General features: G+C 39.5%; 1 protein-coding gene across 2 annotated transcripts in view; it reads left to right on the forward strand.

Annotated features, from left to right (window-relative positions):
• KEL (Kell metallo-endopeptidase (Kell blood group)) overlaps window positions 1-24130 on the forward strand; it is a 39216-nt gene extending 15086 nt beyond the window's left edge. Inside the window, exons 5-18 of one of the 2 annotated variants that reach the window (XM_063294725.1) lie at window positions 2693-2839; window positions 3815-3880; window positions 7039-7227; window positions 9100-9245; window positions 11807-11936; window positions 13922-14032; window positions 14462-14560; window positions 15073-15150; window positions 16155-16258; window positions 17438-17548; window positions 18228-18295; window positions 19699-19865; window positions 21860-21955; window positions 23080-24130. In XM_063294725.1, coding sequence (XP_063150795.1) covers window positions 2693-2839; window positions 3815-3880; window positions 7039-7227; window positions 9100-9245; window positions 11807-11936; window positions 13922-14032; window positions 14462-14560; window positions 15073-15150; window positions 16155-16258; window positions 17438-17548; window positions 18228-18295; window positions 19699-19865; window positions 21860-21955; window positions 23080-23256 — 1689 coding nt within the window. In that variant the 3' untranslated portion in view covers window positions 23257-24130. The remainder of the gene's footprint in view (window positions 1-2692; window positions 2840-3814; window positions 3881-7038; window positions 7228-9099; window positions 9246-11806; window positions 11937-13921; window positions 14033-14461; window positions 14561-15072; window positions 15151-16154; window positions 16259-17437; window positions 17549-18227; window positions 18296-19698; window positions 19866-21859; window positions 21956-23079) is intronic. The other variant, XM_063294727.1, reaches the window with a different exon arrangement.
• Window positions 24131-26056: the final 1926 nt, after the last annotated feature.

The following is a 26056-nucleotide window of genomic DNA, read 5'->3' on the forward strand; positions in this document are numbered from 1 at the left end:
CCTGACAAAATGTGGTCAGCCTGTTGTTGTTCAGTCGTTGTGTCCAACTCTTTGTGACCCCATGGACCATAGCACACCAGGCCTTCCTGTCCTCCAATGTCTCCCGGAGTTTACTCAAATTCACATTCATTGCATCAGTGATGCTCTCTAACCATCTCATCCTCTGCCATCCCCTTCTCCTTTTGCCTTCAGTCTTTCCCAGCATCAGGGTCTTTTCCAGTGACTCCTCTCTTCGCATTAGGTGGCCAAAGTATTTGAGCTTCAGCTTCAGTATCTGTCCTTCCAATGAACAATCAGGGTTGATTTCCTGTAGGGTTGACTGATTTGACCTCCTTGCAGTCCAAGGGACTCTTAAAATTCTTCTCCAGCACCACAGTTCAAAAGCATCAATTCTTTGGTGCTCAGCCTTCCTTATGGTCCAACTCTCACAGCCATACATTACTACTGGGAAAGCCATAGCTTTGATTATACGGACCTTTGTCAGCAAAGTGATGTCTCTGCTTTTTAATATGCTGTCTAGGTTTGCCATAGCTTTCTCCCCTAGGAGCAAGCATCTTTTAATTTCATGGCTGCAGTCACCATCTGCGGTGATCTTGGAGCCCAAGAAAATAAAATCTGTGACTGCTTCCATTTCTTCCCTTTCTATTTGCCAGGAAGTGATGGTCAGCCTGCACCTCTGATTAAAGATAAACTCACAGCTTCCCTATCCCTGAGCTTAGGACAACAGACACATTTTGAATCTCAAAGAAAGTTGTAGGAAAAAGAGTTGAATGAAAGCAGCTGAACACTGATTCCCATCTTTCCACTTTTCTGCTCAAAGTAGCTTTTTCATGCAGCTAAAAGAGAATGAAAAGGCAGCATTGAAGCTTTGTTGCTCAAGTTTGCATATATTATGCAGTGGGCTTCAAGTAACATTTGTGTGTGTGTGTGTATTAACCTAGAACAAGCCCACCCATGAAAATTGCCTATTAATAAAAGACCGCTTTCCTTGTGCAAGGAAATGTATTTTTTATGTGCAAAAAATACCCCTCCTGAGTGCAGTAATTCAGTGATGTCCTTTTCTTGTGTGAAGTGGAATTTTCTGCTTATTATGTTGCCTTTATTATTTGTTCTCTTTTGTGACTGGTTGTTTTCAAATATCTTTTTCTAAGACTTTCTTAAAGGCTTGTTTATTACTATAAGACTTGCCTTTAGCAGACCAATCACAGAGCTAATATTACAGAGTTTTCATCGTTCCTTAAAATGCAATATTTTTTCCAGAAAAATCATCTTAACTTCCATATTCTTTTCCCCACAACAACAACCCTGTGAGGTGACTTGGGCTGAGAGAGCGTGACTGGCCCAAGGTCACCCAGCCGGCTTTCATGCCTCAGGCAAGACTAGAACTCTCAGCCTCCTGGTTTCTAGCCCAGCACCTTCACCACTAGACCAAACTGGCTCTCTGATAGCTGAAAATGAGAATTATCTGCAAGCTCTAGTAATAAAAGCCAAGCAGCACAGTGAAAAAATGGGACTATGATTAAATATAAAGAAGGTCAAACTAATATCAGCATGTGCAGCAACCAACCTTAGAACTGATAATGAAGACATTGAAATGATAGATAGCTTCTGCCATTTAGAATCGAGTATCAAGTAAAGATACCAGCAATCAAGAAATACTTTGCAGACTAGCATATGATAAAGTGGCAGTAAAGATATTCAGATGCCATGTGCATGAAATGGTTTTCCCTGTGACACTCAATGGAAGTGAAACTCAGACTTTGAAGAAGCAGGATAAAAAGAGTTTTGATGCCTTTTAATGTTGCTAGAGAAGACTCTTGAGAATACTATGGACAGCCAAGAAAACAAAGAAATGGATCACAGCAGAAATCAAACCAGAGTTCTCACTTGAGGCACTTGGAAGAAACAGAAGAGGACAACCAGCAGCAGAGTACGCAGACTCAGTTATAGTGGAGATGAGTTCATCGCTGGAGGCTTGAAGGGGACTGGTAGGGAAAATTAACCCCTTCTTACCATAACACATCCTGCACACCTAGCAGTTCGTCCTGCACACCTAGCAGTTCGAAAACATGCAAATGTGAGTAGATTAATAGGTACCGCTTTGGCGGGAAGGTAACGGCGTTCCGTGTCGTCATGCCGGCCACATGACCACGGACGGGTCTTACGGACAACGCCGGCTCCAAGGCTTAGAAACGGAGATGAGCACCGCCCCCTAGAGTCGGACTCGACTGGACTTAACGTCAAGGGAAACCTTTACCCTTACCTTTACTGTAACACAATCCTGACATAAATACTGATGCTCTTATTCCAAGGAAAATAATCAACGATTTTCCATTAGTTTCAGTGAAGGTAGGTCTCTCCTCTCCTCTCCTCTCCTCTCCCCTTCCTTTCCCTTTTTTCTTTTTTCTTTTCTTTTTTCTTTTCGCAGTTAAGGACTGTGTGGGAGGACATTTATGAGGATTGTGAATTGGAAAAGAAAGAATGAAACCTTTCCTCACATGTGGTGGTGGTTGTTATTGTGATTAAGGTTTCCTCCTGACTCATTTATTTCAACCGGAGTTTGGCCTTAAGTGAGTCCATTTCTGAAGTGAGATTTGAACTGAGCATTTTCCAACAGAATTTATACTTAGTGGTTTCATAACCCTTGTTCTCAGTAACAATGATTAAATTATCTGCCATTTTCTTTGTTCAGATTGGGGGTTGGAATATCACCGGTTCCTGGAAAGAAACAGATTTTAACCAAACTCTTCAGATACTCATGGAAAAATACAACACTTTTCCATTCTTCAAAGCATATGTGGAACCCAGTTCATCTGATCCAAGCACCAATATTATCCAGGTAGGAATACTATGAGGCAAAGTTTAGGCATCACAGTCAAAAAGTTTGATTTTAATACACACATTTTCCCAGATGAGGTTACCTTATACAGAGTTAGAACAATGGAGTGCCCTGTCAGAGAACTTCTTAGCACCCAGAATGAGACCATGTGCAGCTATGGACATGCTGTGCTGAAAGTACAAGGTATGATCAACTTGTCCTCTCTTCCATGTTAGATCAGGATTCGGGTCTGGTGATTTTTTTTCCACATTGCTTTAAAAGGAAATCCATGGAAATTTGAACAATGTTAGTTTTTATTTATACATATCTTATGTGTTATTACATGGGTATGTGTTTAACTCCATGCTTCTTTAGTGCAGTTCTGGGGGGTGGGGGAGGAGAGAAAGAGAGAGGTAAGCTCTTCTGAAGAACGTATCAGCCACTGTTCACAACTCTCAGTATATTTTCATGCTGATGTTGAGTGGGGAGGGTTGCAGGTTTTTTTTATTAAGAAAAGAAGTTAACTGGGTTTTGTGCATGAAAAAAGATGATTTATTATCAACAGCAACAACTCAGAACGTGTTTTTTTCCTCTTTGAAAATTGCTTATATCTGCTCATATCTGATACATTACCACATGCACATTTTATGCAAATTTGTGTCACTGCTGATAATACCCTGACAATAATCCACTTTTCTATGGACAATGTGCTCTTCTTATCAGCAGTTTTCTAGAAGTCAGCATTCTCTCTAATCCCTTGTGTTTCCTTCCTTCCTTCCTTCCTTCCTTCCTTCCTTCCTTCCTTCCTTCCTTCCTTCCTTCCTTCCTTCCTTCTTCCTTCCTTCCTTCCTTCCTTCCTTCCTTCCTTCCTTCCTTCCTTCCTCCTTCCTCCTTTCTTTCAGACACATATCATTTCCTAACAATTGCTTTTTTTGTTATTGTTAACTTGTTTATAATGTTGCTGGTATTACTATCTATCCATGTTTTCCTTTTCAGATTGACCATCCAGAATTTGAGTTGCCACTAGAATCCCATTTTGAAAGAAATGTGAATTATCCCCAGGTAAGCTGTGTTAAATTATTGATTTGCTGTTTCTGAATTAGTCATTTCTCAAACCATTCTCTATGCCTTGTGTTTGTTGTGTGAGACTGAGAAACCATATATTGTGAGATGGTTCACAAGACCTCATTCATCTATGATGTCTGTTACTGAGAGATTTCAATGGATGATACTGCTCATCTGTGTTTTTAAAGTGGAAGCAACTCATGGTGGGGATTGGAAGTCCAGATAACTTCCCCAAATTGGAATATTTATTTATTTATTTATCTAATTTGTCCCCGCCCATCTCCTCCCATCGGGGGACTCTGGGCGGTTTACAACCATCGTGTCAGGGCCAGCCTCGCTTCGCAATAAGACACAGACTCACTTAATGGGTATTAAGGATTTCTGGTTTATTGGAATGATAGCTGACAGAACGAAAAACGGGAACGGGGTAGGCAGTGTGGGGGTGCCCCTTTTATACCCTCCTGTATTGCCCCGGGCTTCCCCACCCTTCTTTGTCCCGATCCCTCTTGATGGGACCCTTGATGGCTGCCTGGGCGTTTTCCCGGTGTCTTCTTTTGTCTCCCAGCGACGGTTGTGTCCTCCGGGGCACCAGGTGCGTCTTATCTTCATTCCTCTGACGTCCTTCTTTTCAGCTGCCTATGGGTCCATGGGTGTGGGTGCTTTTGGGTGCTTGTGTTAATCCCTGGTTTGATTATCTCCTTCCTCTTTTCCTTAATGATCATGATCCACGTTGTGAGGCTCTTTGTGCCTTGCAACGAGGTCATGACACATCGATTAAAAACAACAACCATAAAATACACAGTATAAAAACACAATAATAAATAATATAAATAAAGGTAAAAATAAATATGCTACAGTGGTCTTTATGTGGCATTGGGTCAGTGGGACAGCTTGAAGAAACTTGGTTTATCTGTCCCAACAGCCCTCCTGAATGAACTGAGGTGATTTTAGATGTGCTATTAAAGAACTCTGGGATAATGTTCTTATAAGAGTTCAACATTCATGCTGAAGCTGAGACTTTACATCTTCCAAGTTAACTGTGAATCATTCTAAAATTATCACTGGACAACATAGGGCATTAAACTGTCATTGTATAGGATAGGGCATGCCCTCAAAGTAATTTTTGGCCTGGGATATGGGTAGGGTGAATTTGATACTGTAAGAAAATAATATAGTTACTCCAACATCGTGCTCAGAGCATCATTCCCCTTCAGAAGAAGTAAAGGACCCACTAAGGGGGATCTACCCCTGGCAACTGATGGAATCTAATGGATTCTTGAGTGCTCTGGGGTAATATGCAGAAGCCAGAGTCAATAATTCTGTTTTGATCTACTGTATAGTGATAAAAGTATATTGATCTATCCTGTTTTGACCAATAGAACAGGAAAACAAAACAGGATATTGAGACAATTGCCCTAAATTGTTTTATTCAGCATTGTGGAGGAAGGGCTTTCCCTAGTTCTCTTGAAATCTCTGATCATGGTGCAGGCCAGGAGACAGCTACAGCACAAGTGGTTTGATATTTGCAATGGAATCCACAGGACATGTGTTAGTTCACACAGTCCTGCTTGTTGAGTGGCATAGAAACTCATAAAGAAGGCTTCTTTGCATCTTTAAATAGCTGTTCAGCAGAGCTCTTTATGGTGGGTGAGAGTTTATTGTCATTGTCTCAGATAACTTGAATTTGCAGCTCTCAAATATTTGCTTGACAGCTTTAGAAGACACTCTGAGGACAAAATTGCTCATCTTCATGCTGATGTGAACATAGTTTTTGATATCAAATGTACTGAACTGTCCAGTGTACCTCCTGATGCCTGTAGATATGACAAGACATCTTGCTCTCTTCATCTTATTAGCTTATTCAGTGATAGTCTCAGAAAATAGCATTTGGTGACTGTGTCTCTGTTCCCCAAAAGTTGTGCTGTGGGATCCTGTAAGACAGTATTTTATTCCAAAGCTATCTAACAGCTGTATGAAACTGTGGTCATCAGGAATATTGGATCTAGTATTTTCAGTATGCAAATGACACTAAGGTTTACTACCCCATAGTATCTGAATCAGGAGACACTCTGTCTGGATGAAGGGATAGGATGGCTGAAGGTCTCTAATCTTAGATTGAATCCTGGAAAAGTGAAGGCATTAATGGTGGGTAATTCTTAGAGACATCATTGCCATTGACAGCCCATGTGACTTTTGTGGCCAAAAGAACTTATTGCCAGCTTTAACTGATATACTTTCTTGGACTAGGACATCTAAATACAGGATTGTTCTTGCAATGCTAATCACATATTTAGATTTCTAATATGGTCTATATAGGGCTAATCTTGTGCTTGGTATGGAAGCTGCAGCTGGTACCTAATCTGGCAACCAAGTCGCTAAGAGGGCACTTGCATACACACAAGTTATGCCTCTGGCAAAACAATTGCACTGGCTGCCAGTTAGCTACCAAGCCAGGTTCAGATTTTCCTTTTTGACTTGTAAGGCACTAAACAACTTGGGACCAGAATACCTGAAAAAAGGCCTTCATCATTACAGACCTGGTCAGTTGCTAAGATCACCTGTGGAGGTCCTGCTGCACGAGACAGGATTAACAGAATATCATCTTGTGGTTATTCCCAGATTGACCTTCTCTGTGGTAGCACCTGCACTCTAGAATCCTCTCTCTTTTGAAATTCATGAGGTGCCTACTATCACATCTTTTAAGGTCTGTGGAAGACCTGTCTCTTCATCCAGGCCTTCATAAATGAATGCTGGACAAATAGTTCTCTTTTGTTTTTGTTTCTCACCCCCTTTTTAAAAAAATAATTTTTAATATTATTTTACTGATTTGTCTTTATTACTGTATTTTATAATGGTATTGTAAACTGCTTTGAGGTGGCAAAGATTTGGCAAGACAGGAAGAATAAGATGCAGGAATCCCAAGGAGATTTGATAATGCAGGCATGTTATGCATACATGGCCTCTGTATTTCTGCATGGATTGAAATTTACAGGCTGATCCTTGTATATTAGTTAAGTAGAAGCTGCACAGGTATTTATGAATAACAGAAGACTGAGGTATGTGGATAATTTTTTATTTTAGATCGTTCCTAACTGAACAGATGGCTCAAGACAATTTCAGTCGGTGACTGCTTGATAGAAAGATTTGTTTTGCAGGTCTTACGTTCATATTACTTGTATCTAAAGAAGTTAGGAGAGCTGATGGGAGGCCATACAGATCCTACGTATACCTACATTTCCTTGGCATTCTCCTTTATCTCAAACCTCCAGAAGGTTGTTACTCCCCTGAAGAAGCGACAGGAGAAAAGGATGCTATTTTACCACACCACCATCAGGAACCTGCAGGTCTGTATACAGAGTTCCAGAAATGTGATTTTTGCGTATTACATTTATATATTGCTGAGTCAACAAAGAACTCCCAGTGGTTCATAGTAATGCCACAACGTTACTATGAAGTTAAAATATCTATCCATACAGCAAATTGTCGATGGTACATATGCAAAATAGTCACAAATCCTGTAACAGTAATAATGAGGATAATAAAGCAAAGAATTCTTCAAGTTCTGCTAAAACCAGAAAGCATGACCACTCTCTACCAAAAATTTTCTAGAAGATCTTAGTCTTAATTAACTTCCAGAAGCTTAAAACAATGGGCAAGCCTAACTTCCAAATGCAATTTTTGGGAAATTAAAGAATATCCAGAATATTCTGGAGATACGATGAAAATGAAATGGCCTTTTAGTGCCAAGAGGACTTGAAATTCTTCTTGATTGAAAGGGTTGCATTTTTTTTAAAGGAGATCTAAAATTAATGCATGAAGGAATTTGAGATATCAGACAATGATTGACTGAGCTTTCCTATTGTCATAGAGGCAAGTTAAGCAAGAGGGTCTTCTGAATCTAAAGCCGTGCATAAACTGAATTTCTGGGCTCTGAAAGAGAAGGAGAAGCAAGGAAATCAGGACCTAGGACAGGAGGACTTGGGGTTCCAAAGAAGCCAACAGACTAAGAAAAGTAGAGGAATATAAAAGAAGTGGATTGGAAGATGAAGCAGCAGTTCCAGGAAGAAATGGAACAGGAAGCCAGAAAACTAGAAGACAGAACAGGCAAGCAGTCTAAAATCCAGTGAAATCTGAAATAAAGATCAGATCTTGAACTGCAAGGCTGTCATTATAATTTGAAGAATACTTTAGATTTTTTTTTTTTTTTTAAAAAGCAGGAGCAGGTAGATTGCAAGGATGGCTATCTTTGTACTGGTTTTACTATAAAGTTCAATACTGAACATACATACATATATATTTGACACATGTTATAATAGATACCAAAGATGGAGAACTTCGTAGCAATGGCCCTTCAGCTGAGAAACCCTGAGCTATCGTAATACATAGGTTCCTCCCTTGGTAATAGTCTTAACCACAGATCTTAAATATGGGGCAGGTACATACCTGTAAAGAAGTTTTCAACAGATCTTCAATACTGTCTTGGGCCTCATAAATGGACAAAAAACAACGTGAAGTAGGGTTGAAAGTAAACAAGCAGCTATAGTAGATCTTAGAAAATTGGTGTAATAAAAATCCAGGATTGCACATTCCTTAGTAATTGAGTAGGGGCATTCTGCACCAGTCGAAGCCTTTAGACCATCTTTAACATCAGCCCCCTGTAGAGTACGCTGCAATGAAGTAGTTGACAGAATGGAAGGGCTGAGCTGTGGCAGAAACTAAGCAGCTGATCCAGTGCAGCCATCTGGACTGACGGAGAGAAAGCTGAAATTCGAAGTCCACCAAGCTATTCCTTCAGAGGGAGTGCAGTGCTATCCAAAATAGGCCATCTTCTCATTTCCTAGGCTTGGAAATCATGTACCAACAGTGTATCTGTCTTGCCAGAATCTTACTCTACTTTATTCAGGGCACAACGCTAAATGCACCGATATGGGAACAATGAGATTTATTATCATGCAAAGGCATGCATAAAATGAGGCTGTTGATGATGTTTCCTATTCCTGCTTGTAGCATATTCTTGCTTCCTCCACTAAATCATAGCACTGCCCCTACATTGATTTCTGAGCATCGTTTTTTGTGGTCCTTCCTCTCCTCCTTCCTGCCCAGCCTTCACACTAGAAGGGCAGCATCAGAATGCCCTTCGGGTTCCAAACAAGCATTTTGCCCTGTCTCTTCTCAGTGAAATTTCGTCCTTTCATTCTGTCCGATTCTCTCTTTAGGAAAAGGCTCCTGCTATTGATTGGCTGTCATGCCTTCAGGCAGCTTTCTATCCTGTGCAGCTAAACATGTCTCAACCAATCGCTGTGCATGACATGGATTATTTGAAAGGGATGTCACAACTTATTGGAAAGTGGCAACACAGAAGGTAAGGAGTGGCTAGTCGGTGGGGTGTGATATCTTAACTTCTACATCCCAGGAAGGCAAGACCTGGAGAAGCTGTTTGGCACGGACTGTATATATGGAAAAGGAGGAAGGAGGACACACTGGTTACTTCACAGTGTGAATATCACAGTGATATTCTGCATCAAATGCATAGAAATTTTCCTGTTTGGCACTCATAAAACTTTAGGTAATTCATATGTGGGCCTTCTTACATGTGTACTCCAAAGTCTGAAAGACTTTATTGTGGTCATTAACCAGCACATACTTAAAAGTCATTTCACTTTCCCCCCCAACACTTTCTTGTCTAATGTTTTCTTTTCCCATGATGGATGAGCAATAATACAACCATTCATGTATGCCTTAAAGGTGTCCCAAACAACTATCAAGGTACAGAATGTCTGTTCAGATGTATTTTGAAAAATCTTCAAATTCTGGTTGCATCTGTTTTATAAAAAAAATAGGATAACTCCTGATTATGATAATTGATAGTGTTACTCTGGCAAAATCAGATGTAGCAATACAGCCTACATTACATTTATTGCTCCATTCAACTAAGGAGACAGATACTAAATAATAATCTAAATAAGAATTGGAGTTGAAAAAAAAAAAAAATCATTCTTGTTCTGAAGGATTTAAAAGTTGCCATATTTATTCATTATAAATGCTTGTATGAGGGACGCGGTGGCGCTGCGGGTTAAACCGCTGAGCTGTCGATCAGAAGGTCGGCGGTTCGAAACCGCGCGGCGGGGTGAGCTCCCGTTGTTAATCCCAGCTCCTGCACACCAAGCAGTTCGAAAACATGCAAATGTGAGTAGATTAATTGGTACCGCTTCGGCGGGAAGGTAACGGCGTTCCGTGTCGTCATGCTGGCCACATGACCCGGAAGTGTCCTATGGACAACGCCGGCTCCAAGGCTTAGAAACGGAGATGAGCACCGCCCCCTAGAGTCGGACTCGACTGGACTTTACGTCAAGGGAAACCTTTACCTTTACCTTTACTAAATGCTTGTATGCTGCTTCAGTCATATGTCTCTAAGCAGCTTACAACATAAAATAGAAAGAGTATAATACATTGCAATAAATCAAAATTGATCAATATTATATAACAATAATCATAACCACAATGACCACAACATTAATAGCATCATCAGAAAACCATGACATAACACCAAGCAGCCAGACTCATTTCAGCTCAGGTAGATCTCCCATCTTTTACAAATGCAGATTCAAAAAACCATTTTAGAAGCTTTCTGAATATGATTTGATAATATGATTTGCCAAATCAAAATCAAATTAAATTTTGCTGGTCATTGACTGAATAAATGTGATTTGATTTGATTTGAATAGTATGATTTGATCATAGAACAAATTAACTCAGAGTTTTCACTCAAGGCACAAATGACCAGGCTCAAAATATTAAAGTTTGGACACATTATGTGACAACCTAGCTCTCTTGATAAGTCCATGATACTGAGAAAGGTGGAAGGAAAAAGAAGAAGACAACCAAGGTTGATGGATTGGATTACAGTGGTGATGGGTGCACCACTGGAAAATCTGAAGGATCAGGTTGGGGACAGATCCTCCTGGAGAGAATCTATGTGGTTGCATAGAGTTGACACCAACTTGATGACCCATCATGATCATTATCATCCTGAATACTGGAAGTGAGGGTGTGGTTCTTATATCTGGTTGGAGGGAAGCTCCCACAAATAATGCTCAGCTGTGAGTCCCTTCTGGTTGCCCTTCACCCATGGCAGGGGTTCTCAGGAGGCATTATCCATCAAATTAAGCTGCAATGTATAAGCTTGCAGTACTTTTCTTGTTCAGTTAAAGTTAGGGTAGAGAAATATGGCAATTTAAGAAGGGATCTAAAACTTGATTAAAATGCCCAGCATAATTATCTGAATCACAGCCAAAATAACAAGATGTTTAAACCACTTGTGTCATGAGTAAGGATGGCGAGCAGGGGGCTCCCATCCAGACTGTCAAGCGCATGCGTAGCATTGATGAATTGTTCAGCCATTCAAAGAGACACAGATCGGGACCGCCTTAACCCTTGGGGGTTATATGTCTGGGTTTTTCCCACGCTTCTTCAGTTTGTTAGGATTCCTGTTAAGTACTAGCAATAAATATTAGAGACCAGTTCATTGTCTCAGTGTGTTTCCTGGTTGTTAGGACAACTTGTGTAATAAATGTAAATTTCCCCTAGCAGATGCTTTGAAAACGATTAGAAACGAATGCTTCGGACATTGCATCAGGTCACTATCTTTGTGCTCTTCATTCAAAAAACCAGTTTTTTTTTCAGTCTTCCAAGTGACCCTGAAAACAAACTGCTGGCTGCTGCTTTAAGAGTCACATTAACTTGAATGAGTAGGTTCCTTAAAGGTCAAGGCACTGTTTCTGGATCATTTTCAAGGCACGCATGGCCTTATTACGTAACATGAATTATGGAACACGGCTATTGAAGAAAGGGTGTTGTCACTGCTGTTATCCACATAAAAATGTGCATAATTTACCTTTTGTTCCTTTCTTTTTCTTTTTCTAGAGATGTATTACAGACCTACATGATCCTTTGCCTAATTGGAAATCTCTCCCCAGCCCTGGACAGCCAATTCCAGAAAGCTCGTCAAGAATTAGCAGACATGCTGGATAGCAGGACAAGGAATACAGACATGGTGAGTGTGCTTTCCTTATATCCTCATTTTCCATTGTGTTAACAATTAGCTCAGTTTTTCATTGTAAGTTGGGATTGCTAGAATGCATGAAAGAAAGGAAATGTATAACTCATAAGTGACCCCACCGGGATTCTTCCCCTCCAAATATTAAATTGAGGACAGAAGGTAGTGACAATATCTTTTCTGTTTTTAAAAATAATATGGTCTAGGTGGTGGACTTTCCAACCAAGTGAGATAGGTAGTAACAACAACTATATTCTGGGTGTTTTCCACAATTATCCAGAAGCCTTCTATTGATGGCCCCATGAGCCACTATGTTCCTTGATAATATTTCAGATATGCAAATGCTGCTTCCTGAGATAGACTCACCACTGACCATTGGTGGCCATTGCCACAGATGCAATATTATTGCTTCTTCAGCAATACTGCCTCAGTCCACAGAAGCTATAGAAGGGGACATGGTCTTCTTCAGAGCTGCTATAAGTGGGCTTTTGGCTGTTGTTACTGCTACTGGCAGTCACATTTTATTTTTACAAAGAGGAGGAAAACACTAGTCCCATGGCTTGTCCTAGTAAGGCCTCTGCTCCCTATCTCCAAACTGAAATGCTGCTCCACATTCATGCACTACAGAAGGATGTGGGATGTTTTTATGTCATGTTGGAGAAGCATGTTCTTGTGTGTAGCTCTTGTACATTTTTTAATATAAAACTTTATTATTTTCAAAGCATAATTAAGATACAAAAGAAGAGGGAGTATAGGACAGATAGAATACAGAAGTAAAGAAAAAAGAAAAAACTATAAAGGTGTCGACAGAAAGAAAAGAGAAACAGAAAGTGACTTCCAACTTTCTCGGATACAGATGTAGATAAGTTGATAAATCTAATCTCTTACAATTACTTAACCCATCATAGCATTATTTCTATTACAACAAACCATTTAATCACTAAAATCCAAAATCAAAGTATCATTTTTTTCTATTACAAGCAAGTAGTCTAAAAGTGGTTGCCAAGTAGATAGAAATCCAGAAACAGAATGTTCTCTTATTAAAGTTGTTACTTTAGCCATTTGAGCCAAGTTCATTAATTTAACAATCCAATCTTCAACCGTAGGTATTTGTGGATCTTTCCATTGTTGTGCATATAACAGTCTTGGAACTGTAATCATGTATAACAGCAAAACTCCACATTGTTTCTCTAATTCCTTCTTCATCAATCCCAAAAGTTCTGTGGGTTTTTTGGTATATTTACTTTAAGAATCTTTTGAATAGTAATACATATTTGATCCCAGAACTTTTTAGCCTTCTCACAGGTCCACAAAAGATGATAAAAGGTTCCTTCACCCTGTAAACATTTCCAACAAACATTAGTTACACCATTACACATTTTTGACAGCTTGTGGGGAGTCATATACCAATGATACATCATCTTATAAAAATTTTCTTTTAGATTATAATTCAATGTAAATTTCAAACCTTTCATCCACATGGTTTCCCATTGTTCCAACATGATATTATATCCAAAATTCTTAGCCCATTTAATCATACATTCCTTGGCTTGTTCGTCATCTGTAACAAGATGTTGTACATCTTAGTAATAGCATAATCATCATTTATACAAAGGTCCATTTCAAGCTGAGTTATCTCATTAACAAATGTATAGTTCTTTTTATCTAGTTTGAAACATTCTACCAATTGTACATAGGTGAACCAATGCTCTTGTACGTTTTTGATTGAAAGAGAGCCTCCCTTGGGGCAAGCAGGACTCCTGGGGACTACATGGATATGCCCATGTACTTTTCTTAGTGGCAGTACAAAAGTAGTTTGCACTGGCTTCTTCCAGGAATTTTTTTCAGCCTAAACCCTGGAATTTTTTTTTTGTGGACTTTCATCCACAACCAGATTCAGCTACATGCTCCCACTTGCTATAGGCTCATTTTTTTATAGTTCACAATTTCCAATTTTAAAATTTTATTTTAATTATTTTCAGATAAGAACTGAGCGATGGAGGAAATGCCTGAGTGACACTAGCACATTCTTTGGACCTGTACTTGGGAAGATGGTTGTGCAGGAAATATTTCCCCAGAAGGCCAAGGATCTCGTAGGTATTCAATAATGCCAGATACTGACTCATTATTCCATATTCTCTTGTGCTTTTCAACTAAAATGCTTATGTGGTATGTTCTATGCCTATCCATAGCTAATCTTAGCTAACAGATTTCACTGGAAATGGCAGGAGATACTATTGCATTATAAAGGGGTTCCACAAGTAAGGAAACAAGGTGGTATTGGGTAAAAGATGCTCTTCAGCATCCTGTTACCATATTTGATATTATCTACCACTCCAGACAAAAGAGCAGATGGCTAGGCTTAGTTTCTCCTTAACCATTCCTTTCAAGAATGCATCCATATCTGTAAGTTCTTGTTTTTAAAGTTTAGTAAATTCAGTCTAGTTTAGTCTTAGGGTTTGTGTGCAGATCCAGGCAATATGCTTCCCTACTTCTGGGGATCTCTTTCCTTTCTCGGCCAGGCAGAAGAGATTTTTTCTGAGGTCCGTGATGCCATTCACAGCCATCTGGATCAAGTTAATTGGATGGACTCCCAATCCCGCCAAGAAGCCGAGGAGAAAGTATGTCAGTCTATTGTGATGCTTGTTTGGGCTAGGTTGTGGCAATGGATGGCTGTAATAGAATTTATATCTAGGGAATGTAGTCTCCAGCTCAGAGACTTCAAAATTAGTGCCCATGGCTAGAATGGAGTCCCAAGTGTAGGAGGCAGAAGCTGTACATTTCTGAGAAGTCAGAAACCAGTCAATATTTCTTCCAGCACTTGCAATTCAGAAATTTTATACTGTGTTCCTGTAACCCATGGTAATGATGTCAATGCACCCTTCACCTTTAGAGGACTAGATTAAGGTCATATAGGCATGTAATTCCTCAGTCTAATTCCAGCCATAGACCAGAAACTTTCCCATTCAGTCTTTAATGACCTTTGACTGTGGTCTGCATTGTAGAAAACCTGAATTACTCACTTTAGTGAATGAATACAAGAGTTATAAGCAGGGGCAGATCATAATCTGTGAGTAATACCAAGTCTCTTAGGTTCAGAGAAAATAACTAATCTCTATTTTCATATTTTCAGATTTATAACCTCCAAGTGGAGATTGGCTGTCCAAAAAGCATCCTCCAATCAAACAAAATTGATGATGAGTATCAAGAGGTAGAGGTTAAGCACCATTTGTGATTCGGCTTCCAATATCTTTGTTTTATCCACCGAAGGATGGGTCTTAAGACACAGGAAAGTGTAGTTGCTGCTCTCCTACAGTTTCAACTACTAGAAATTGAGTAAAAGACAAGGCTACTGTGTCATGGGCTCTCCCTAGGTCAGGGGAGTCTGCCGAGAGGGTTATCAACATGGCAAGGGCAACCAGGTGCTTGAAACCCCACTCCTTTTTAACATGTGTCAAACACATTATAGACATCTAAAAAGAGATGGGGCTTTGATGATTCTGCTCTATGCCTACCATTTTGACACTGTTGATCTCTGTCCATGAACCCCCCTACCCTAGGTAGTCTCTTGAGTTTGTGAAATAGAACCACCCAGTTTTCAATCTTACGAATGAAGTGAATGTATTATTAGAAACCTTTAAAATATCAGCAATATATAGGATGGCAGTCCATAAATCAAAAGAGCCACTGTCAGATCTGTGTCTAACTGAATGTTAAATGTGTTACCTATAGGTTGTCGTTTGTTTGCTTTGTATTAATGGTAAGCATGGTCACTCTTGCTTCTGTTGGAAGTGCAGCATATGGGAAAGGGGGACATAGTAAAAATTTTACTCAGGTTGCAGTTGTGGAGGAAAGGGCTAAACCAACATATTTCTTGCGGCAGTTCTGTGAAAGGTGATAGGGGAGAGATAAATATTATTAAACAGGCAGGCAATACATAGCGAAACTTGCACCTGCCAAATGATGGTGCCTTTGTAGAGCTACAGATGTATAACCTGTTGATAGAAGCATAGAACCTTAGGGGAGAGATGGAAGAATTAAATGCCAAAAAATGATTTGTACTTAATTATTTGACAGAGTCAAAACCTAAAGTCATTGCAGGGAGAACCGAGAGAAGAAGAAGAAAAATAACATTTATTGCCCTTGATGGATGTTAATTAATAGTCATTGACCCCCCCCCCCATTCCTAACATTATTGTTTGCTACTTTGTTCAGCTGAAGATTGATGAGAATAAGTTTTTCCACAATGTGGTCGCCTGCCTGAACTCTCTGCAGAAGAGGTTCTTGCTCAGACTTGTCAGTCCCCAGCTGCATGATAAGTAAGCTTTTCTTACTAGATTCATTCAAAACTAATATCTTGGTTTTCCACATCCTCTTCTGCTATTGTTCTATGGGTTTGTTACCGCTGGCTTCCAGTTTAATCTATAGGATAATCATGTTAGAAAAGCCTGTTTGCTATTACTCTAACTGAACATATTTTTTTCTTTATAGACTATTGATGCACCCTTGTACACATGTACAATTGAATGACAACTTCATTTTGCAACTTGCATTAATGAGTGTGTGTATTCTCTCTTTCTTTCTCTCTCTCCTCTCTGTATCTCTCCTCTATCTATCTATCTATCATCTATGTGGTGCTGGACTAGGACTGTGGAGACCCAGTTTCTATCTTTTCTTGGGTACAGAAGCCAGCTGGGTGACTTTGGGCCAGTCATTCTGTCTCAGTCAATCTTCCCTAGATTGGGAAGTTGAAAATTTACATTTGCCAATTTGCACTAGACCAGTGTGGTAGATTATGGTTCATAACTTCCATGAACAGGCCTTCATTCTACAGTAGATTGATTCAGCTGGATGATGAAAATGATGCTAATATGTACTGCACCAGGGTTTCCCAACCAGGGTTCCGTGGCACCCTAGGGTTCTACAAGAGGTCACTATGGATTCCCTGGGAGATCATTATTTATTTAAAAAATTATTTCAAATTCGGGCAACTTCACATTAAAGGGGCAAGTTTCATTATTTTTAGTTTAAGAACACTGTTAGTACATATATATAGGCCTACCCATGAAATGCATATAATAATTTTGTAACTTCTGGCCTTTATTTGAGCCTGAATGTGCAGGGGTTCCCCGAGGCCTGAAAAATATAGGGTCAAATGTTTGAGAAAAGCTGTACTACTACACACAACATAATATACTAATACACAACAGTAACCTATAAGGTGGGGGAAAAAAGGTAGAGATTGAAAACTTCAGGTGCTTCTGCCTGAACACAAACCAGATTCACGCAACAAAATCAAATTCAAAACTGCAGATTGCTAATGCATTGGTGCTACTGTGCTGAAAAGATCAAGGAATTTGGAAACCTAGAAGCTGTGAAGAACTTGGCATCACTATAAATGTGAGAACCCACCAGGTCAGTGAAAAGGAGAGAGAACTCCAATGAAAGCAATTACTTCCTTCCTTTACTGTGATTTCCCCCCCCCCCCCCTATTTCAGCTGGGAAGTGGCTCCTTGGTCTGTCCATTCCTACTACTCACTGCGACGCCATGCAGTAGTTTTTCCCGCAGGGATGTTTCGCAATCCTTTCTTCCACACTGAATTTCCCAGGTAAGGACAACAGCAAAACTGCTATAAAAACCATCAATCGGTGGGCCAAAGCTGGCTGGAGAACACAGTCCTGAAATATCTGGGTGCCAAGCCATGAAGGGCATTATAGGTCAAAACCAGCATCTTAACTTGGACCAGAAGCCAACAGGCAACCAATGCAGGTTCCATAAAACCAGTGCTATTTGTTCCCAAAGTCAAGAGCCCAAAATCATGTGGGCTGCTGCATGTTAAAACAACTGCAGTTTCTGAATATTCTTTAAGGGCAGCCACAAGTAGAGCACGTTACTGTAGCCTCTATGAGTGGTTATAGGGCAATGAATGGCTGTTGCCAATCCTTCTGAGTCAGATAAGTCAGATAAGGCCACAACTGGTACACCAATCAGAGTGGGGTGTAAGCCCCTCTTGCTATAGCTTCCAGCTGTTGATCATGAGCTGTGAGTCCAGCAAGACTCCCAAGTCTCAAACCTGCTCCCTGATGGGTAGTGCTGGCCCATCAAGGAGTAGCTCTGGTGGCCACAGAGGACCCTGCTATATCAGCAGCAACCCTGACTTGCCAGGGTTCAACTTCAGTCTGTCCAGACCCTGACAGCCTCCAGCCTATTTGGTACATTTTACATCTAGACATCCAATAAACCACAGTCTATGGAAATTTCTAAGATCTACCATGTCTGTTTTCCAGTGCTGTCAACTTTGGAGCCATGGGTTTTTTCATGGCACATGAACTGCTGCACTCCTTGTATGATTATGGTATGCATTGTGAGAAATTGTGGGTAACGTATTGACCATTCCATCATTGGCATTTGTAGGGCCTTATTTGGTAAGGCCAGAACTGAAAAATCAGGTGCTGTAACTCATTTGCAAGGGGGTTGGCTGAGGGGGGTTGGAGATGTGATTTGTCAGGGGTACATGTTATGTAGGCAAGGAATGCTTAATTCTGCCCTCTTTTCATCGGATACTCCTCATCCCATCCCATTTTTTCCCAACAAAATTACAGACACCCCCCCTTTTTTTTAAATCACAAGTGTATGGTTTTGGGACCTTGGGGTGGGGGGTGGGAGGAGGGGCTTCTTTGTGTGTACTACCTGCCCATTGCAGGCTTCCACTTCCAAGACTGCCTTGCCAAGGAGAAACAGTGCCTGAATACATCAGACAGGTGTGATATGAGTGATTTCAGTCTAGAAGAGTAACATACCAATTGTTAAGCATACCACATGGTTAGGACAATACCTGTATTGAAATCCCCACTGAAAAATCTAGGAATAGTTCCTTTTGGGCCCCTGTGTTTTTGTTTAACAAGAAAAACACAGGAGCCATTCTTCAGGAGCCATTCTTCAAGGAGAAAAACTTCTTAGGCGCACTTTGTGTTTCATCCTTTCCCCATATGCATTCTTAATTCAGGCAGAAAGCACCTTTATTCATTACGTTCATAACCATTTTAATGAAATGGAGAAAAGTGCCCCAAACTCTTACTAGATTTAGTTACTACTGTAAGAGATATAAATTAATTCTGCTACAAACTTGTTATGAGTGCTTTGGGCTTTCTGCTCTCTCTCTATTTCAATTGAATTCTAACATGAAATGAAGTCCTGTAGAGTTTCGCCTTTCTCCATTCAAAAATCTACTAAACCCCCCTCTTTAAAAAAAATGAAAATGGCCTGAAAATAAATTACATTTTTAAAAAGTACTTACATCATGGAAAGATTGCATGAAGCCTGTATCAGAAAATGTATTGGAGCTAAAGGTATTTTTTTGCTTATGTTAAAGGAAGATTTGTAGGCGATTTACATTAGCGCTGGTATAATTTAGGGGGAAATGCATACAGGGCTCAGCTTAGCACATGGCATGGTTCTGAGAATATAAATGGTTATGAAATATTCTACAATTGCTTCAGTCTGTTGGGAAAAAAACCAGTAGATTAGAAGACGGTCTTATTAACCCTATAACTTGGAGAGAAATTCTAGAAATCAGCAAGATTTTCACAACAATCAAGTTCTACCTATTGAAGTAATATCTAGTCATTATAGATTCAAGGAGGGCTTTGAGGAGGGAAGGAAAGTTTATTTTTGTTTAATAAGCAGATGCAGTTATAGTGGCTGGTGAGACCCATGATCACAGATGACTTTCTTTCTGGACTTTCCTTTGGTTTACAGTGTTGCCCAACAACTGTTCTACTTGTGGCATGAATATCCCAGCAGAAAGTAAAGACTGTCTGGTGAAACAATATGGGAACTATTCCCTGAAGGGTCATGGCATCAATGGATCCTTCACACTCCTGGAGAATTTAGCTGACACTGGAGGACTTGCCATTGCTTACCAGGTATCCGAATCAGATCCTATGGGAGAAATTGGCTGGGGTTTGACTTTGAAACAGCCTGACTTCATTTGCACTTGACAGATTAGGACAGACCATAGCATAATGACACAAATCATATACTGGCCAGGACTTTGCAGAGTGGTTTTCGGCTCCTACAAAACCCTTGCAAGACTGCATTTGAAAATATCCATAGGAACTCAATACAAAATCCATGTAAATTCATGTGAAGGAATAACACCAGGATTTTCCTTTTTTAAAAAAGGAGGTAATAGCTAGGGGGAGAGATTTGAATTGAGACTGAGATTGATTTTAATTGAGATTTTAATTGAGACTAATTGTGGAAAGGCAAACCACAATAACTATACAATAGTACACTGAGCAAAGCAATATGTAGTAATGATACTTTAAAAAGTCAATATGACCTGCAGGTTGATAGGCTTATATACATTTAAATGAGCAATAGAAGCTATTTTCACACATAATGCACAGAAAACCCATATGATGGATTTGCTACTAGATGTTCATTTGAGAAAGCTGCAGCTGACTCTTTAACCTTGATGATTGCATATTTTTGCAAAGACCCCAGTAAATTTTTCCTTTCTTGCTCAGAGGTGTTGCTTCCCTCAAGGCTCAGTGAGAAACAAAATGTCAAGGCAAGGAAGGTGTCTGGACACCTCGTGGCCAAAGTGAGAACCACTTCATATCCCAGACATTACTTTTGTGCAAGCTATTCTCTCCACCAGGTCCAGAGAAACCCCAAATATTGCTAATTTTGAAATGCCATAAAAGGCTTTGCTCACTCAGCCAGTGGGTTATTTAAGAAGGATGAGAAATCATAACAGAGATTGTGTAATGTGCAAAGATCTCTGGAGTGATTATCCATTTCTTATCAAAGGGTCAGCAAAGAGCTAGACCGTGAAACAACAATGTGCATGAGTGGTATTAGCAGAAGCACCAAGGAAAGAACAAGCTGGAACAACCTTTGTTTAATCTCTCAGTACGTAATTAACCTAGCCACTAGGGATCCAATATAATAGAAATGTTTCATTAGAACCCCCAGATTTTATTTGGCAGCCCTAGATGTCAGCCAAGATCATGCTACTGAAACTCAATAATAAAATATTAAATAACAGGAGCATTTCTGCATTTGGGGCAAGAAATCCAATAAAATACAAACATTAAGGCACCAGTATTTTAACACATTTATTAAAGTGTTATGTATTTGTTTCTCAAACTTATATGCCACTTTAGTCATGAACAACCTCTAAGCAGCATACACACTAATCCAGCAACAAAATGCCATCGTAAAATATAACAATATAATAAATAATATATAAATTAATCATATTACGCCAAGGAAAAATCGTGCCAAAATAAAATCACCCTTACTGAAGAGTGAGAACCCAGCTCTCAGTACTGGGGTGTCATGCTCTCTAGAATCAAGAAAGGGATGTTCCCAGACTCAGCTGGTTTCTGAATTCAAAGGGAGCCACTTCAACTTGCTGGGATTAAGCCTGAGTTTCTTCCTTCCCATCCAGATCCTTACAGCCTCCAAACACTGAAGTAATATCTTCACCACGTCTCCCATTCAGGCCAGGCTTGAGATATACGTACACCTCAGTACCATCAGGATGTTGGTGATACCTGACACCATGTGGATGAATGACTTTCCCAGACATTTTATATAGATAGTAAATAGGAAGGGAGAGAGAATTAAGCCTTGGGATGCCCCACAACAGGGACTCTGACTTCTGATTGAAAAAGGTTCTGGAAGAAGGAGAGAACCATTGCAAAACAGCGTCCCCCACTTCCAACTTCTGGAGATGTTCCAGATGGATTCCTCTCCTTGCCCCCCAGCCATGGTTCAAAAACCTGTGTAATTTTTAAGCAGGGTCTTGCCCTCCAAAAGCTGTCATGCCTGCATTATTGCTTACTTATTTAACATTATACTCAAGAGTATAAAATGCATTTATTTATTTTCTTTCTTTTCCTCACAGGCCTATGAAAACTGGTTGGCAAAGCACAGAGGGGTAACAAATTTCCCTGAGCTTGGGCTCTCACACCATCAACTCTTCTTTGTCAGCTTTGCCCATGTAATTCATCCTCCTTTTTTCCCTGGTGCCTTTAGTTTGCTTTGCCTTTTCCCTAGTTTTTAGTAGACTCAATCCTTTGAATTTTCACCACCTTACTACTGCTTTTACATGTTCTTGGAATATTTGTGTACAGTAGCTATTTTCCCTTAAGCCGTATCAGGAACATCTATAGCACAATAACTGTACAAACATTCCACAAAAATATGTTGCTTGTTGCAGGAGGAGAGGACCAGCATGCTTCCTTTCCACTTTCAAAGGGGGCTCCTCTCTTTGAACCACACAAGTCAACAAGTTGCAAATTTGGCTTGAGAAAGACCACATAGCAAGTCACACAGTGTACGTAACCTGGGCAAAACTGCGTTCATGTACTCCCTGTTACTGAATCAAATAGGAGTTAAATACCAATACACAAAAACATGTATTTATTTAAATAATAAATAAATATTTATTTAAATATTTTTGTGTATGGGCACTTAATATTTTTATTTATTTATTTATAAATAAACATTTTATTTATTTATTTATACTCAAATAAATAAAAATATTTAATTTTTTTTGCCGCCTTTATTATTTTTATAAATATCTTAAGGCAGCGAACATACCTCATACTCCTTCCTCCTCATCTTTTTCCCACAACAACCACCCTGTGAGGTGAGTTGGGCTGAGAGTGTGATTGGCCCGAGGTCACCCAGCCGGCTTTCGTGCCTGAGGCAGAACTAGAACTCTCAGTCTCCTGGTTTCTAGCTCGTTGCCTTAACCACTAGACCAAACTGGCTCTCTAGAGAAAAGGATTACTGAGTATTACTGAGCTCATTTGATGATGATGATGTTAATGATGATGATGATGAGTATCATCTACTTTGTGGGCTTAAATATGATGAGGGAGTATATGTAATCTTTTCTCTGCACACCTTTCCTTTGCTCTCAATAATCCTCCAGCATGAGTGGCTTTTTCTCTCAATATTTGCACTAGGAAATGGGTATGATTATTTTGTTTGTTTCTCTGTGCTGTCTTTCTCCTCCAACCTGGAACTGAATGTTTGGAAACAGGTGTAAGAGGCTATGTGGAAAAATCACTCTTTTGATATTGCTGTTCAATATTTACAATCGTATGTTTTCCATAGGCAATGTGTGGGCGCCAGAGCCTTGAGAGTCTGCAAGCCTTCTTACACAGGGATCCCCACAGCCCCTCTCCCCTTCGTGTGCTTGGGTCTTTAAGCAACAGTGAGGATTTCTCTACACATTTCAAATGTCCCAGTGAGTCGCCAATGAATCCAACTCTTAAGTGCCACATCTGGTGAGATGATCTCAAGAGCACATGGGGCAGTTAATGCAGAAGACAGAGATTGGGGCTATGAAGTCATGACTGATCATGCTCGTTGCAAGGGTATATTCCATTCCTTCGTGGTGCAGTGCTTCTTCCCCCACTTCTGCTCTCCAACTGTCAATGTGAAAGAAGGTTCCACCCATTTATCAAAATGGAAGACAAGAGAACATACTGCACTGTGGAACTTCTCTAGTACTTGTAAAGAGCATTTTGTAAAAAGCATTTTGTAATCTGACAAAAGAAAGACTCCATCAGAGAGGTGAAAAACTGAAACTTGAAGCATTGAGATGAGAGACACTAAGATTCAATGTGTGCCAAAGCATGCATGCTGGTTAAAATTCAGTCCATGGTCAACATGGGAAATTTGTGTTTGGGTTGAACCAGTTCAGAATGAAGAGAATGGCTGACTCAACATGCAACACTGTTTCACATGACTAAAGGACAAGAAAAATTCTCTCTTGTCTCCTACTTTACATGTTAATTTCCTTTAAATTCAAGACCTTTTTGTACAGAGAAAATGGCCGTCACAGTGACAGCCTGATTTTCTAAATAGTCCCCAAATAACCACAATTAAAAATCATAAGCTGTTTTCTATTTTCATGATGTAGCCCCTGGAGACAAAGCAATGAGTACAGCCATGTTTTTGTTCAGAAATTATATCAAAATATAGTTTGCACACATCCTAGTTTGCAATAACCACTTCCAGTTATGATTTTAGATTACAATGTCTAATTCTGATTCCGTTAGAAAAGCAGAGTTTATCAATCAGTTGAGGCATCATACCATGCTGCAAGTTATGCTTTTACATAATATTTGAATTAATCTTAAATAAATGTATATATTGTTTACTGGTTATTTTAATTTACTATTTATATTACATGATAAAATCTTGATATTTGCTTTATTTGCCCTGCAGCCACAACAGAGGAACCAAGATTGTTTTCCTCATAATTCTTTCACTTGGAGGCCAGACACTGAGGTGACCAAGTAATAGCTTGACCATTTAGGCTAAACTCTGATGCAACTATACTTGGTCCATTGAAAGTCTACTAACTTTTCATCAAAGATATACTGTCACTTAAAACATAAAATGCCACTCCAATTTCATACAAATGCTGTTGTATTACTATCCTAGGCCCTTTCTGAAAAAAGGAATATGAGAACTGCTAATGTGTTTCTAATGACCATCTTTCAAGAATTTTTTGCCCATTCTTCCAATTCAAGAAGTCCAATTCAAGAAGTTAAGCACCCTCATAAACATATACTTAACCACTGTGACGACCATCCTTTGGGGCTAGAGATGACAATTCAATATAGATGGCATAGGGACATAGCCAAAGACAGTTGAAAGTAGCAGAGGGATCTGTTATGTCTGCTGCAACAAAACTAGAGCCTGATGGACACAGATGAAATAGCTTGTCTCTTTGATTTGGCTTTTCACACTAAGATTTTACTATTTCACAGAACTGGCTATATAAATTGGCCACCAATGTGCCATTCCTTAGATGAGTATAGCCCCTAAAAGCGCAGATATTTGACCATCTCTGACCTAAATGGATATCCAGTAGAACATTTGGAATGGGTCGCTTTATTAGAACAAATTAGAATACACCCTTTGTTCTAGCTTAACTCCTTAAATGTTGCAGGCAATCCTATTGTTACCTGGTGCTCTTTACTGATTTCCTGTCAAAAAATATTTGTTGACTGTCTGACACAAGAAATCAGAACCATATTTTAACACAGACATTCTTAAACAATAAAACTTGTGCCCCACTTCAAGGAGGGTGCTGATAAAGAAAAGAAAGACTCAGTCCTTTTCTGAATGGAAACCAAATCAGATGATCTTCACCCTCTGGTGTGATGTAGGGATGGTGCTAGGGATGAGAGGTGGACATTTGCAGTTTATTATTTGTGTTTTCTCATCAGCAACAGTTGCTATATTCAGCTGCCTTTTCTTCAAAAAGAGTATCAGTGATGAGCACTTTTTGAAAAGTACTCTCAACATCATAACCTGGTTCAGTCATGCTTCCTACAACATACATTTCCCTCCTTCCTCTCACAATTAGCTTTACACAATTCTACCCAAAAATGAGGAGAAACTAACAAGATAAATCTAGTAATATAATTTTTATTAGACCAAACGTTTTAGCTGGAAAACACATCACTTTTTAAAAAATCAAATTTATATTGGGATGGTTCTTGAAACTAATTAATTGGCCTGGAGTGTAAATGCACTTCTCTTTACAACTCAGGAACATTACTGTTCAGAGAGAAGCATAATCTATATTGATTCATGAGAGAGAAAGCCCATTATGATGCATGTGACTTCCATCATACAAATATTAAAATTCTAGGGGATTCATAGGCAATGAGAATGTTTCTCTTAGGAGTCAAAAGCACATTACAGTCTACTGGGAAGTTGTCTTGCACAATTGCCATGCAGAGAAACAGGAGCTGTCCACAATAACTGATTTTTAAAAAAAATACGACTCCTTCTTCCAACAGATTAATGCAGAACTTCACAATTAAGTGCCTCCTGCTCCTTATTACATTCAACTGCTAAAATATAAGCACTGAAAAGTTTATTTCCAGTTTAACTGAACAGACCAATGTGCTATTTTTAAAGGCATCAAACTGAGTCACAATTAATTGAATTATTGACAGAATCAGTATGTTGCTTGGAATTGCACAGTATCTATTTCTCTTTATTGTGGTCCAAGAGCCGTACAGCACAGTATAAAAAAATAGTGTTTCCAATCTGCACAACAGGCACT

Source organism: Candoia aspera, chromosome 2 (genome assembly GCF_035149785.1).
Source record: "Candoia aspera isolate rCanAsp1 chromosome 2, rCanAsp1.hap2, whole genome shotgun sequence".
NCBI lineage: Eukaryota > Metazoa > Chordata > Lepidosauria > Squamata > Boidae > Candoia > Candoia aspera.